Source organism: Macaca fascicularis, chromosome 15, assembly GCF_037993035.2.
Source record: "Macaca fascicularis isolate 582-1 chromosome 15, T2T-MFA8v1.1".
Taxonomy (NCBI): Eukaryota; Metazoa; Chordata; class Mammalia; order Primates; family Cercopithecidae; genus Macaca; species Macaca fascicularis.
In genome coordinates this window covers 9,696,938-9,712,025 of record NC_088389.1, presented here as the reverse complement: position 1 = coordinate 9,712,025, position 15,088 = coordinate 9,696,938, and the positions used below count along the sequence as shown (strand labels likewise).

Genomic DNA, 15,088 nt, shown 5'->3' with positions numbered 1-15,088 from the left:
TTGAATTCAGAACATACAATGTCATGACAGGCCGGGGAGCCTCCTCTGCCCTAATTTGGCTCTCTATCACACATTCACACACACACACACACACACGTCACACACACACATCAACCTACTGGCAAACCGAGGTAAACACACACACACACACACACACACACACCTGCTCAATTCAGGCCATTATCCCTGATGAACATCGATGCAAAAATTCTCAGTAAAATACTGGCAAACCGAATCCAGCAGCACATCAAAAAGCTTATCCACCACGATCAAGTGGGCTGCATCTTTGGGGTGAAAGGCTGATTCAACATACACAAATCAATAAATGTAATTGATCACATAAACAGAACCAAAGGCAAACACCAGACAATTATTTTGATACACGCAAAAATGCCTCTGATAAAATTCAACATCCCTTCCTGTTAAAAACTCTCAATAAACTACGTATTGATGGAACATACCTTAAAATAATAAGAGCTATTTCATACAGCCAATATCATAAAGAATAGGCAAAAGCTGGAAGCATTCCATTTGAAAACCGGTACAAGACAAGGAAGCCCTCTGTAACCACTTCTATTCAACATAGTATTGGAAGTTCTTGCCAGGGCAATCAGGCAATAGAAAGAAATAAAGGGTATTCCAATAGGAAGAGAGAAAGTCAACTTGTCTCTGTTTGCAGATGGCATGACTTCCTATTTAGAAAACCCCATCATCTCAACTGAAAAACTTCTTGAACTGATAAGCAACTTCACCAAGGTCTCAAGATACAAAATCATTGTGCAAAAATCACAAGCATTCCATTACACCAACAATAGTCAAGCAGAGAGCCAAATCAACAATGAACTCCCGTTCACAATTGCTACAAAGAGAGTAAAATACCTAGGAATACAACTAGGAGTACAACGGATGTGAAGGACCTCTTCAAGGACAAATGCAAACCACTGCTCAAGGTAATAAGAGAGGACACAGACGAATGGAAAAACATTCCATCCTCATGAATAGGAAGAATCAATATTGTGAAAATGGCCATACTGCCCAAACATTATAGATTCAATGCTATACCCATCAAAATACCGTTGACATTTTTCACAGAATTAGAAAGAACTATTTGAAATGTCATATGGAATCAAAGAATACCCCATATAGCCAAGACAATCATAAACAAAAATCACAAAGCTGGAGGCATTACGCTAACTTCAAACTGTACTAGAAGGCTACGGTACCAAAACAGCAGGCTACTGTTGCCAAAACAGACATATAGACCAATGGAGCAGAGCAAAGACCTCAGAAATAACACCACACATCTATGACCACCTGATCTTTGACAAACCTGACAAAAACAAGCAAGGGAGAAAGGATCTCCTATTCAGTAAATGATGCTGGGAAAACTGGCTTGCCATATACAGAAAACCAAAACTTGACCCCTTCCTTACACCTTATACAATAATTAACTCAAGCTGGATTAAAGATTTAAATGTAAAATCCAAAACCATAAAAACCCTAGAAGAAAACCTAGGCAATATCATTCAGGACACAGGCAAGGACAAAGATTTCATGACAAAAATGTCAAAAGCAATTGCAACAAAAGCCAAAATTGGCAAATGAGATCTAATTAAACTAAAGACCTTCTGCACAGCAAAGAAACTATCATCAGCATGAGCAATCAACCTAAAGGATGGGAGAAAATTATTGCAACCTACCCATCTGACAAAGGTCTAATAATAAAAATTGACAAGGAACTTAAACATATTTACAAGCAAAAAAAAAACAAACAACCCCATCAAAAGTGAGCAAAGGATATGAACAGAAACTTATCAAAAGAAGACATTTATCTAACCAACAAATATATTTTTTAACAGCTCAACAATACTGATCATCAGAGAAGTGAAAATCAAAACTACAATGAGATACCATCTCACACCCATCAGAATGGTGATTATTAAAAAGTTAAGAAACAATAGATGCTGGTGAGGCTGAGAAGAAAGAGGAATGCTTTTACACTGTTGGGGAAACTGTAAATTCGTTCAACCATTGTGGAAGACAGTATGGTGATTCCTCAAGGATCTAGAACCAGAAACACCATTTGACCCAGTAATCCCATTAGTGGCTATATGCCCAAAGGAATAGAAATCATTCCACTATAAAGACACATGCACATGTAAGTTTATTGCAGCACTATATACAATAGCAAAGACATGAAACCAACCCAAATGCGCTTCAGTGCTAGACTGGATAAAGAACATGTGGTACCTATACACCATAAAATACTATGCAGTCATAAAAAGGAATGAGATCATGTCTTTTGCAGGCACATGGATGAAGCCATCATACTGAGCAAACTAACACAGTAACCAAAAAATCAAACACCGCATGTTCTCACTAATAACTGAAAGTTGAACATTGAGAAAACAAGGACACAGTGAGGGGAACAACACACAACACGGCCCGCTGGGGACTGGGGGTGAGGGAAGAGAACTTAGAGGATGAGTCAATAGGTGCAACAAACCATCATGGCAAAGGATACCTATATAACAAACCTGTACGTCCTGCACATGTATCCCGTATTTTTTAAATTTAAAAACAGGAAATACTTATGTACATACATACATACATACATACATACACACACACTTTCTTCCCGGATCTTCATTCCTGGTAAGCCAAGGAACCTGGAGAAACACCAGAATTCTGTCCCTCTGAAAATGCAGGACAGGTCTACCTTCATCAGCATAAAATTTTGGACCAAATGTGGTAACTGCAGGTCCACCCCACAATGAGTAACTGAAAATTGAGGCAGTATTTCAGATCCAAAAAAACTGATGAAGCAATTCGTGACACATTTGGGTTGTTTTTGCCTTTTCCTACTATGAAGAATGCTAGTAGGAAGAAGGAAGAACGGTGTACAAATATCTGTTTGATTCTCTGCTTTCAGAATCCTTTGTTTGTTTGTGTGTTTGTTTGTTCTTTCTTGAGACAGGACATCCCTCCAGTCAGCCAGGCTTTTCCAGTCTGTAATTTTTGTTCTTTCCTTTTGTCAAGTTTTAGAAGATTTTATTTAATTTCTATTGAATTTTAAGGCATTTTTAGATGTGTATTAAAACATTATCTCACATGCTGTGTGTTACATTTCATTTATTTTCATCGTCCCTTTTTTATTTTATTATTTTATTTTATTATAGTTTATATCCTAGGGAATATATGCACAAAGTGCAGGTTTGTTACATATGTATACATGTGCCATGTTGGTGTGCTGCACCCATTAACTCGTCATATACATTAGGCGTATCTCCTAATGCTATCCTTCCCTCCTCCCCGCACCCCACAACAGGCCCTGGTGTGTGATATTCCCCTTCCTGTGTCCAGGTGTTCTCATTGTTCAATTCCCATCCATGAGTGAGAACATGTGGTGTTTGGTTTTCTGTTCTTGCAGTAGTTTGCTGAGAATGATGGTTTCCAGCTGCATCCATGTCCCTACAAAGGACATGAACTCATCCTTTTTTATGGCTGCATAGTACTCCCTGGTGTATATGCGCCACATTTTCTTAATCCAGTCTATCATTGATGAACATTTGGGATGGTTCCAAGTCTTTACTGTTGTGAATAGTGACGCAATAAACATATGTGTGCATGTCTTTATAGCAGCATGATTTATAATCCTTTGGGGATATAGCCAGTAATGGGATGTCTGGGTCAAATGGTATTTCTAGTTCTAGATCCTTAAGGAATTGCCATGCTGTTTTCCACAATGGTTGAACTAGTTGATAGTTGACAGTTCCACCAACGGTGTAAAAGTGTTCCTATTTCTCCACATCCTCTCCAGCACCTGTTGTTTCCTGACTTTTTAGGATCACCATTCTAACTGGTGTGAGACGGTATCTCATTATGGTCTTGATTTGCATTTCTTTGATGGCTAGTGATGATGAGCATTTTTTCATGTGTCTGTTGACTGCATAAATGTCTTCTTTTGAGAAGTGTCTGTTCATATCCTTTGCCCACTTTTTGATGGGATTTTTTTTTTTTTTTTTTCTTGTAAATTTCTTTGAGTTCTTTGTAGGTTCTGGATATTAGCCCTTTGTCAGATGAGTAGATTGCAAAAATTTTCTCCCATTCTGTAGGTTGCCTGTTTATTCTGATGGTAGTTTCTTCTGCTGTGCAGAAGCTCTTTAGTTTAATTAGATCCCATTTGTCAATTTTGGCTTTTGTTGCCATTGCTTTTGTTATTTTAGACATGAAGTCCTTGCCCATGCTTGTGTCCTGAATGGTATCGCCTAGGTTTTCTTCTAGGGTTTTTATGGTTTTAGGTCTAACATTTAAGTCTCTAATGCATCTTGAATTAATTTTTGTATAAGGTGTAAGGAAAGGATACAGTTTCAGCTTTCTACTTATGGCTAGCCACTTTTCCCAGCAGTATTTATTAAATAGGGAATCCTTTCTCCATTTCTTGTTTTTGTCAGATTTGTCAAAGATCAGATAGTTGTAGAAGTGTGGTATTATTTCTGAGGGCTCTGTTCTGTTCCATTGGTCTATAGCTCTGTTTTGGTACCAGTACCATGCTGTTTTGGTTACTGTAGACTTGTAGTATAGTTTGAAGTCAGGTAGTGTGATGACTCCAGCTTTGTTCTTTTGACTTAGGATTGTCTTGGCAATGTGGACTCTTTTTTGGTTCCATATGAACTTTAAAGTAGTTTTTTCCAATTCTGTGAAGAAAGTCACTGGTAGCTTAATGGGGATGGCATTGAATCTATAAATTACCTTGCACAGTATGGCCATTTTCACTATATTGATTCTTGATTCTTCCTATCCATGAGCATGGAATGTATGGAATGTTCTCCCATTTGTTTCTGTCCTCTTTTATTTCATTCAGCAGTGGTTTGTAGTTCTCCTTGAAGAGGTCCTTCACATCCCTTGTAAGTTAGATTCCTAGATATTTTATTCTCTTTGAAGCAATTGTGAATGGGAGTTCACTTATGATTTGGTTCTCTGTTTGTCTGTCATTGGTGTATAAGAATGCTTGTGATTTTTGCAAATTGATTTTGTATCCTGAGACTTTGCTGAAGTTGCTTATCAGCTTAAGGAGATTTTGGGCTGAGAGGATGAGGTTTTCTAAATATACAATCATGTCATCTGCAAACAGGGACAATTTGACTTCCTCTTTTCCTAATTGAATACCCTTTATTTCTTTCTCTTGCCTGGTTGCCCTGGCCAGAAGTTCAACACTATGTTGAATAGGAGTGGTGAAAGAGGGCATCCCTGTCTTGTGCTAGCTTTCAAGGGGAATGCTTCCAGTTTTTGCTTATTCAATATGATATAGGCTGTGGGTTTGTCATAAATAGCTCTTATTATTTTGAGATATGTTCCATCAATTCTGAATTTATTAAGTTTTTAGCATGAAGAGCTGTTGAATTTTGTCAAAGGCCTTTTCTGCATCTATTGAGATAATCATGTGGTTTTTGTCTTTGGTTCTGTTTATATGCTGGATTACGTTTATTGATTTGTGTATGTTGAACCAGTCTTGCATCCCAGGGATGAAGCCCACTTGATCATGGTGGATAAGCTCTTTGAAGTGCTGTGGATTTTGTTTACCAGTATTTTATTGAGGATTTTTGCATGGATGTTCATCAGGGATATTGGTCTAAAATTCTCTTTTTTTTGTTGTGTCTCTGCCGGGCTTTGGTATCAGGATGGTGTTGGCCTTATAAAATGAGTTAGGGAGGATTCCCTCTTTTTCTATTGATTAGAATAGTTTCAGAAGGAATGGTACCAGCTCCTCCTTGCACCTCTGGTAGAATTCGGCTATGAATCTTTCTGGTCCTGGACTTTTTTGTTGGTAGGCTATTAATTATTGCCTCAATTTCAGAGCCTGTTATTGGTCTATTCAGGGATTCAACTTCTTCCTGGTTTAGTCTTGGGAGAATGTATGTGTCCAGGAATTTATCCATTTACTCTAGGTTTTCTAGCTTATTTATGTAGAGGTGTTTTTAATATTCTCTGATGGTACTTTGTATTTCTGTGGGGTCAGTGGTGATATCCCCTTTATCATTTTTTATTGCATCTATTTGATTCTTCTCTCTTTTCTTCTTTATTAGTCTTGCTAGCTGCCTATCAATTTTGTTAATCTTTTCAAAAAATCAGCTTCTGGATTCATTGACTTTTTGAAGGGTTTTTTGTGTCTCTGTCTCCTTCAGTTCTGCTCTGATCTTAGTTATTTCTTACCTTCTGCTAGCTTTTGAATGTGTTTGCTCTTGCTTCTCTAGTTCTTTTAGTTGTGATATTAGGATGTCAATTTTAGATCTTTCCTGCTTTCTCTTGTGAGAATTTAGTGCTATAAATTTCCCTCTACACACTGCTTTAAATGTGTCCAGAGATTCTGGTATGATGTATCTTTGTTCTCATTGGTTTCAAAGAACATCTTTATTTCTGCCTTCATTTCGTTATGTAACCAGTAGTCATTCAGGAGCAGGTTGTTTAGTTTCCATTTAGTTGAGCAGTTTTGATTTAGTTTCTTAATCCTGAGTTCTTGTTTGATTGTACTGTGGTCTGAGAGACAGTTTGTTATAGTTTCTGTTCTTTTATATTTCCTGAGGAGTGCTTTACTTCGAACTATGTGGTCAATTTTGGAATAAGTGAGATATGGTGTTGAGAAGAATGTATATTCTGTTGGTTTGGGGTAGAGAGTTCTGTAGATGTCTATTAGGTCTGCTTGGTGCAGAGCTGGGTTCAATTCCTGTATATCCTTAACTTTCTGTCTCGTTGATCTGTCTAATGTTGACAGTGGGGTATTAAAGTCTCCCATTATCATTGTGTGGGAATCTAAGTCTCTTTGTAAGTCTCTAAGGACTTGCTTTATGAATCTGGGTGCTCCTGAATTGGGTGTATATATATTTTGGATAGTTAGCTCTTCCTGTTGAATTGATCCCTTTACGATTGTGTAATGGCCTTCTTTGTCTCTTTTGATCTTTCTTGGTTTAAACTCTGTTTTATCAGCGACTAGGATTGCAACCCCTGCCATTTTTTGTTTTCCATTTGCTTGGTAGATCTTCCTCCATCCCTTTATTTTGAGCCTATGTGTGTCTCTGCACATGAGATGGGTCTCCTGAATACAGCAAACTGGTGGGTCTTGTCACCACCAGGCCTGCCCTATAAGAGCTCCTGACTCTTTATCCAACTTGCCAGTCTGTGTCTTTTAATTGGAACATTTAGCCCATTTACATTTAGGTTAATATTGTTACATGTGAACTTGATCCTGTCATTATGATGTTGGCTGGTTATTTTGCTCATTAGTTGATGCAGTTTCTTCCTAGCATCGATGGTCTTTACATTTTGGCATGTTTTTGCAATGGCTGGTATGGGTTGTTCATTTCCATGTTTAGTGCTTCCTTCAGGAGCTCTTGTAGGGCAGGCCTGGTGGTGACAAAATCTCTCAGCATTTGCTTGTCTGTAAAGATTTTATTTCTCCCTCACTTATGAAACTTAATTTGTCTGGATATGAAATTCTGGGTTGAAAATTCTTTTCTTTAAGAATGTTGAATATTGCCCCACCCCTCCCTTCTGGCTTGTAGAGTTTCTGCCGAGAAATCCACTGTTAGTCTAATGGGCTTCCCTTTGTGGGTAACCCGACCTTTCTTTCTGGCTGCCCTTAACATTTTTTCCTTCTTTTCAACTTTGGTGAATCTGACAATTATGTGTCTTGGAGTTGCTCATCTAGAGGAGTATCTTTGTGGCGTTCTCTGTATTTCCTGAATTTGAATGTCAGCCTGCCTTGCTAGGTTGGGGGAGTTCTCCTGGATGATATCCTGCAGAATGTTTTCCAACTTGGTTCCATTCTCCACTTCACTTTCAGGTACACAAATCAGACGTAGATTTTGCCTTTTCCCATATTCCCATATTTCTTGGAGGCTTTGTTCATTTCTTTTTACTCTTTTTTCTCTAAACTTCTCTTCTCACTTCATTTTATTCATTTGATCTTCAATCACTGACGCCCTTTCTTCCAGTTGACCGAGTCGGTTACTGAAGCTTGCGCATTTGTCATGTAGTTCTTGTGTCATGGTTTTCAGCTCTCTCAGGTCATTTAAGGACTTCTTTACATTGGTTATTCTAGTTAGCCATTCAGGAAATCTTTTTCCAAGGTTTTTAGCTTCTTTGCTATGGGTTCGAACTTCCTCCTTTAGCTCGGAGAAGTTTGATCGTCTGAAGCCTTCTTCTCTCAACTCGTCAAAGTCATTCTCTGTTCAGCTTTGTTCCATTGCTGGAGAGGAGCTGCATTCCTTTGGAGGGGGAGTGTTGCTCAGATTTTTAGAATTTTCAGTTTTTCTGCACTTCTTTTTCCCCATCTTTGTGGTTTTATCTACCTTTGGTCTTTGATGATGTTGATGTACAGATGGGGTTTTGGTGTGGATGTCCTTTCTGTTTGTTTGTTAGCTTTCTTTCTAATAGTCATGACCCTCAGCTACAGGTCTGTTGGAGTTTGCTCAAGGTCCACTCCAGACCCTGTTTGCCTAGGTGGCAGCAGTGGAGGCTGCAGAAGAGTGAATATTGCTGAACAGCAAATGTTTCTGCCTGATTATTCCTCTGGAAGCTTCGTCTCAGAGGGGTACCTGGTTGTGTGAGATGTGAGGTGTCAATCTTACCCTAGTGGGGGTGTCTCCCAGTTAGGCTACTCCAGGGTCAGGGACCCACTTGAGCAGGCAGTCTGTCTGTTCTCAGATCTCAAACACCATGCTGGGAGAACCACTACTCTCTTCAAAGCTGTCAGACAGGGACATTTAAATCTGCAGAGGTTTCTGCTGCCTTTTGTTTGGCTATGCCCTCTCCCCAGAGGTGGAGTCTACAGAGACAGGCAGGCCTCTTTGAGCTGTGGTGGGCTCCACCCAGATTGAGCTTCCCCACCACTTTGTTTACCTACTCAAGCCTCAGCAATGGCAAGCGCCCCTCCTCCAGCCTTGCAGCCTCCTTGCAGTTAGATCTTGGACTACTGTGCTAGCAATGAGGGAGGCTCTGTGGGCCTGGGACTCTCCAAGCCAGATGCGGGATATAATCTCCTGGTGTGACATTTGCTGAGACCCTTGATAAAGGACAGTGTTAGCGTGGGAGTAACCCAATTTTCCAGGTGCTGCGTATCACGGTTTCCCTTGGCTAGGAAAGGGAATTCCCTTCCCCCTTGCACTTCCTGGGTGAGGTGATGCCTCGCCCTGCTTCGGTTGTTGCTCTGTGTGCTGCATTCACTGTCCTGCCCCCACTGTCCAACAAGCCCCAGTGAGATGAACCCGGTACCTCAGTTGGAAATGCAGAAATCACCCGTCTCCTGTGTTGCTCACGCTGGGAGCTGGAGGCTGGATCTGTTCCTATTCGGCCATCTCGGAACTGCCTCTCATCGCTCCTTTAATGAACAAAAGGTTTTAGCTTAGATATCTTCCTGTTTGTCAAGTTTTTCTGATTTTGACTTTTCAAAATATGCTGTCATATACAAGAAACCCTTGGATATAAAATTCCATGAATATTTCTCTTTTCTTGCAGTCATCACTTCGGTGGATGTCATCAATTAATCTCTGGGTTATAGCATGTTTTCCTGAAAGTGTTCTGCAGTCTATTTTGGGCATTGAGAATTTCAGCAAACTTAAGTGAATATTTCTACAAATTGAAGCATAGTCCCTTTTGATGCTTTATTATTTGCATATATTGCTTCCACAAGACCATTTCATGCAAAGACTTGTCTTGTCCCCACAGCCAGATCATTGCAACATGATATAGAATCAATTGGTCAAAAATGGGAAGGTTATCTCTGGAATGTCTATTTGACTCCATTGATCTCTCCATTTTAATTAAGACACAATATGCTGTGTTAATTACATAACATCGCTGCACATTCTCAAATCAGAAAGTGTAGTTCCAACTTCTTGTCGTTCAATCGCGGAAAGAATGATCTTATCTCCCAGATGCACATGCTTGGAAGTACTTCTCAACACACACACACACACTCTCACATCCAGACACAAAGATACAAATACACACACAGACACAAACTGTTTAATACGTACACAATTGTTAACTGGCATTGTTTTACATGAAATAAGGCAAATGTGTAGCCACTGTCCTAACTCAGTTCCACTCCTATCATATTTGCCCATAACACTGATTAGTAAATCTGATTCAACTGTTCTATAATCACAATTTAAGCTGTGTCCATTAAATTCCCTGAGGAATGCAAAAGGATACAACCTAAGACACAAAACTTAATTGACTGCTGATATTTCATTGTTAAATTGGGTAATTGATGGGTAAATGTAGTGGAACCGGTAGGTGGGCATTAGTTATATAAGGGGTGAAACAGCAAGATACTTCATTATTAAAAGGTATTTGAAAGAAATTGAAACACAGGAGTGTGTGCATTCAGCTGAAATAATATTAGAAAACCCGGAAATAAATCTCACTTGGGGTGTTAAAAAATTGCATTAGAGGAGATTATGGGTCAATCGTCCAACTGTGCAAACTGGATCTTGGAAGCAGGATCCCTTTCCTGCAATGAGACTTGTTTATTGGTGGTGGTGTTTCAGTGGAAACGATTTTAGAGAATGGCCCCTTCCTTTTGTGTATCTGCTGATTAGATTTCATGGCTGATTAGATTTCATGGGAAATCTGGGGTTTTAAACTCTATTTAAATGTTAACATAATTCATTCAAATGACAAAAAATCAACAGGTTCTTTGATGTGGAATCATCACAGATCCCTTTCTTCTTAGGTACAGTTATTAAAGTTGACCTCCCAGAGTGAAACAATTATGGAGAATGGCCCCTTCCTTTAGTGTATTTGCTGATTAGATTTAATGGTACATTTATCATTAGGTATAGTGATCAAAGTTGACCTACCCAAGAGTAGAGATGTCCAGGACAGAACTCAGGACTCTGTAGAATCACAGAATCTTGGATGCAACACTGTTCAAGCACATAAATATGCTCATTCAGAGTGTTTCGGTGTGACATGTGTGTGAATTGCAGTGTAATGAGCATGACACGCTGACAGGTTATCAAGTGGACTCACCTCAAAATCAGTTATGGGCATTACAGAACACTGATGCCAAGTTCCCGGATCCAGAGGAAAGAAACTCCAGCATCCTGTGTAAAGCCACGGCATCTGGATTTCTCATGCTTCTGGGGATCATGCTCCTGAAAATAGTGACTCCTTCCTCCTTGTGGAGCATCTTTCTCAGCAGCGCTCATTTCTTCTTCCAGGACTCTGTCCAACAGAAAGGGGAAGCCTTCTGATAGAGCACACCTGACCCATGAAAAGAAAAGGGAAAGAAAGGAGGCCAAAGGTCACACTCTCCTCATTCCACCATCCTCCCTAAAATCATCCTGATTTCATGGGCCCTGAGACCGGGGATGCTTCTGTACACCTCGAGGTCTTGCCACCTGGCCTAAATTCTATTCTCTTTCTCATTATCTGAAAAATTTTAAGAAAATCCCTAGAGCCAGGATCTTTATTCCTAGTAAGCCAAAAGTCCCAAAGAAACACCCAAATTCTGTCCCTCTTAGTTTGGGAAACAAGTCTACCTTCATCAGCATGACATTTTCCACCAAATGTGGTAACTGCAAGTCCACCACACAATGCTTAACTGGAATTGGAAGCAACATCTCAGACGATGAAAAATATATGCAACAATCCCTAAGACAAATGGTTTATTTTTCCCTTTCTTACTAAAACAACCGCCAGTTTTAACAACGGTATGCAAATCTCTTTTAGACGCCCTGCTTTTAAATCTCTATGTTTCCTCCTGAGACATGGACTCACTCCCATCACCCAGGCATTTACAGTGTTTAATTCTGGTTATATGCTATTCTCAAATTTACAACTATTTATTTCATCTCTCTCAAATGTTGATCCATTATCACATACGTATTAAAATATTATCTCCCATGCTGTGTGATATGTTGTTTTTATATTCATCCTTTCTTAAATGAACCAAAGGTTTTAGTTGGATTAAACTGTGATTAGTCAAGTTTTCTGATTTCATGATTTCTTAAATTGCGGTCATATGACCTCAATCGCTGGAAATAGAATGTCATGAGTATTTCTCTTTACTTGCAATCATAAATACGGGGAATGTCATCAATTGGTATGTCGGTGATTGCATGATTTCCTGAAAGTCTTTCACAGTCTAATTTGGGCACTGAGTATTTCGTCTAAGTTCAGTGCATGTTTCCAATACTTGATGCTTTATGATTTCGGTATATAGCTTCCACAAGAGCATTTCCTGCAAAGACATGCCTTGGTCCCCACTGGTAAGTCATTTCACTTGAACACAGAATCAATAGGCTGAACATGGAAAGGTTATCGCTAGAATACTTATTAGACTGCACGGATTTCTTCTTTGATATTAAGGAAACAAATACACTATGTTATTAACTGTACTTCATTGATGATTCTCAAGTCAGAAAGTACAGGTCTGACTTCCTGTCCTTCAATGCCTGAAAGGATGATCGTAACTGCCAAAAGCACATAGTTAGAAGCACATCGCAGCTCAAACACACACACACCCAGACATATAAACAAAAACAAAGAAACACTCACATGGGCATGATTCCGCATGCCCACAAGTTCATGCAAGCAAACACATACACACAAACACACACATTGTTTTGTAAGGACAGAATTATTCCCTACCACTGTTTTAAGTAAACTAACGCATTCCCCAGGAGTTTTAAGTGAACTCCCTGGGGAATACAAGGGGACATACCCTATGACTCATTCTTTAACTGAGCGCTGATATTGGATTGGTGGACCGCGTACCTGATGGGTGGGTGGGGTGTTCGCGGTAGGCGGGGGTGAGTTATATAAGGGCTGATGCAGCCAGATGGCGCGTCATTTGAAGACTCTCTCGGAAGAGATAGCGTGTTTCTGCAACGTGTGGTCCCAGCAGAAAAAGCTTGTGATCCTTGCTCCTGGCGACACGGAGGCCGATTCACTCCACTTGGGAGGTGAGTGGCAGTTCAACCACTTTTCAAAACTCATATCTTCTCGGCCAGAAGCAGCTTTTGCTGAAATTCAGCGGACTTCTCTACCTGAGAAGTCACCACTGTCATCTGAGACCCAAGTCAACCTCTGTGATGATTTGGCTCCTGTGGCAAGACAGCCTGCCCCCAGAAAGAAGCTTCCTCTCAGTAGCAGGAGACCTGCTGCGGTGGGGGCTGGGCTCCAGAATATGGGAAATACTTGCTACTTGAATGCTTCCCTGCAGTGCCTGACATACACACCGCCCCTTGCCAACTACATGCTGTCCCAGGAGCACTCTCAACTTTGTCAGCGTCACAAGTGCTGCATGCTGTGTACGATGGAAGCTCACATTACATGGGCCCTCCACTGTCCTGGCCACGTCATCCAGCCCTCACAGGCATTGGCTGCTGGCTTCCATCGAGGCAAGCAGGAAGATGCCCATGAGTTTCTGATGTTCATTGTGGATGCCATGAAAAAGGCATGCCTTCCCGGGCACAAGCAGGTAGATCATGACTCTGAGGACACCACCCTCATCCCCCAGATATTTGGAGGCTGCTGGAGATCTCAAATCAAGTGTCTCCACTGCCAGGGCGTTTCGGACACCTTTGACCCTTACCTGGACATCGCCCTGGATATCCAGGCAGCTCAGAGTGTGAAGCAAGCTTTGGAACAGGTGGTGAAGCCCGAAGAACTCAATGGAGAGAATGCCTATCATTGTGGTCTTTGTCTGCAGAAGGCGCCTGCCTCTAAGACGTTCACTCTGCACACTTCTGCCAAGGTCCTCATCCTTGTATTGAAGAGATTCTCCGATGTCACAGGCAACAAACTTGCCAAGAATGTGCAATACCCTGAGTGCCTTGATATGCAGCCATACATGTCTCAGCAGAACACAGGACCTCTAGTCTATGTCCTCTATGCTGTGCTGGTCCACGCTGGGTGGAGTTGTCACAACGGACATTACCTCTCTTATGTCAAAGCTCCAGGAGGCCAGTGGTATAAAATGGATGACACCGAGGTCACAGCCTGTAGCATCGCTTCTGTCCTGAGTCAACAGGCCTATGTCCTCTTTTACATCCAGAAGAGTGAACTGGAAAGATGCAGTGAGAGTGTGTCAATAGGCAGGGAACCAGGAGCCCTTGGCGCTGAACACAAAGACAGGCGAGCAACGCAAGGAGAGCTCCAGAGAGAACCCTGCCTCCAGGTACCCGACTTGGAGGAGCACTTGGTGGAAAGAGCCACACAGGAAAGCACCTTAGACCACTGGAAGTTCCTCCAAGAACAAAACAAAACCAAGCCTGACTTCAACGTCAGAAAAGTCGAATGTACCCTGCCTCCCAACGTGCTTGTGATTCATCCATCAAAATACAAGGGTGGGATGAACAACCGTCATCCTGAACAGCAAAGCTCCCTGCTGAACCTCTCTTCAAGGAACCTGACACCTCAGGAGTCCATGAACACTGACACACTCACTTCTCTGCAAGGGAGGACCAGGAGATCCAAAGGGAGGAACAAACACAGCAAGAGGGCTCTGTTTGTGTGCCAGTGATCTCAGGAAAAGTCTCCACCCAAACGCAGGAGTGCATGCGCACACACACTGACACACACACACACATACACGTACACACACACACCCCCACGAGGGGGTTCATGCACGCACACACACACACCATCATATCACATACACAGTCAATCCGACATAAAGTGATGAGGAGCCCAGGTTTCTGTCTACACAAGAGGGACAACTGGATAGTGATGGCTGCGTTTCAGGATGAGCCCAGACATGGCAAACATCGAGTTTTGCAGTCGTGAGTCTTCTGAACCTGTGGAGGCAGTGTCTGTGTGTTTGTGTTCATGGTAGATGACATTCAGTGTGAATTTCTGAATATGACATATTGCGGTGTAGTATTGCGTGTGAGGTTATTGCAGGGGACGGGGTTGACTATTTTCTCTTGGGGTGTGTTTCATTCGTCAGTTGTTGGTGAGCACCAGAAGTTGAAATGTTGCGAACGTGGGACTTCTGTGGATCCTTCTCCCTACCTTGAGTAGTGGAAACTGGGACGCATTTGAAGAGAGGAAGGGTGTTCTTCTTTTGAACCTGCCT

At 41.2% G+C, this 15,088-nt stretch overlaps 1 protein-coding gene and 1 long non-coding RNA gene across 2 annotated transcripts in view; one reads left to right on the top strand and one right to left on the bottom strand.

Annotated features, from left to right (window-relative positions):
* Positions 1–15,088, bottom strand: part of LOC135967345 (uncharacterized) — a 65,382-nt gene that overhangs the window by 36,293 nt on the left and 14,001 nt on the right. The window contains exon 3 of the long non-coding RNA XR_010581366.2: positions 11,035–11,268. This is a non-coding gene — a long non-coding RNA (uncharacterized lncRNA). The remainder of the gene's footprint in view (positions 1–11,034; positions 11,269–15,088) is intronic.
* On the top strand, positions 12,952–14,533 carry LOC141408702 (ubiquitin carboxyl-terminal hydrolase 17-like). Its single transcript, XM_074018068.1, has one exon. The coding sequence runs from the start codon at positions 13,196–13,198 to the stop codon at positions 14,531–14,533; it is 1,338 nt and encodes a 445-aa protein (XP_073874169.1). The 5' UTR covers positions 12,952–13,195.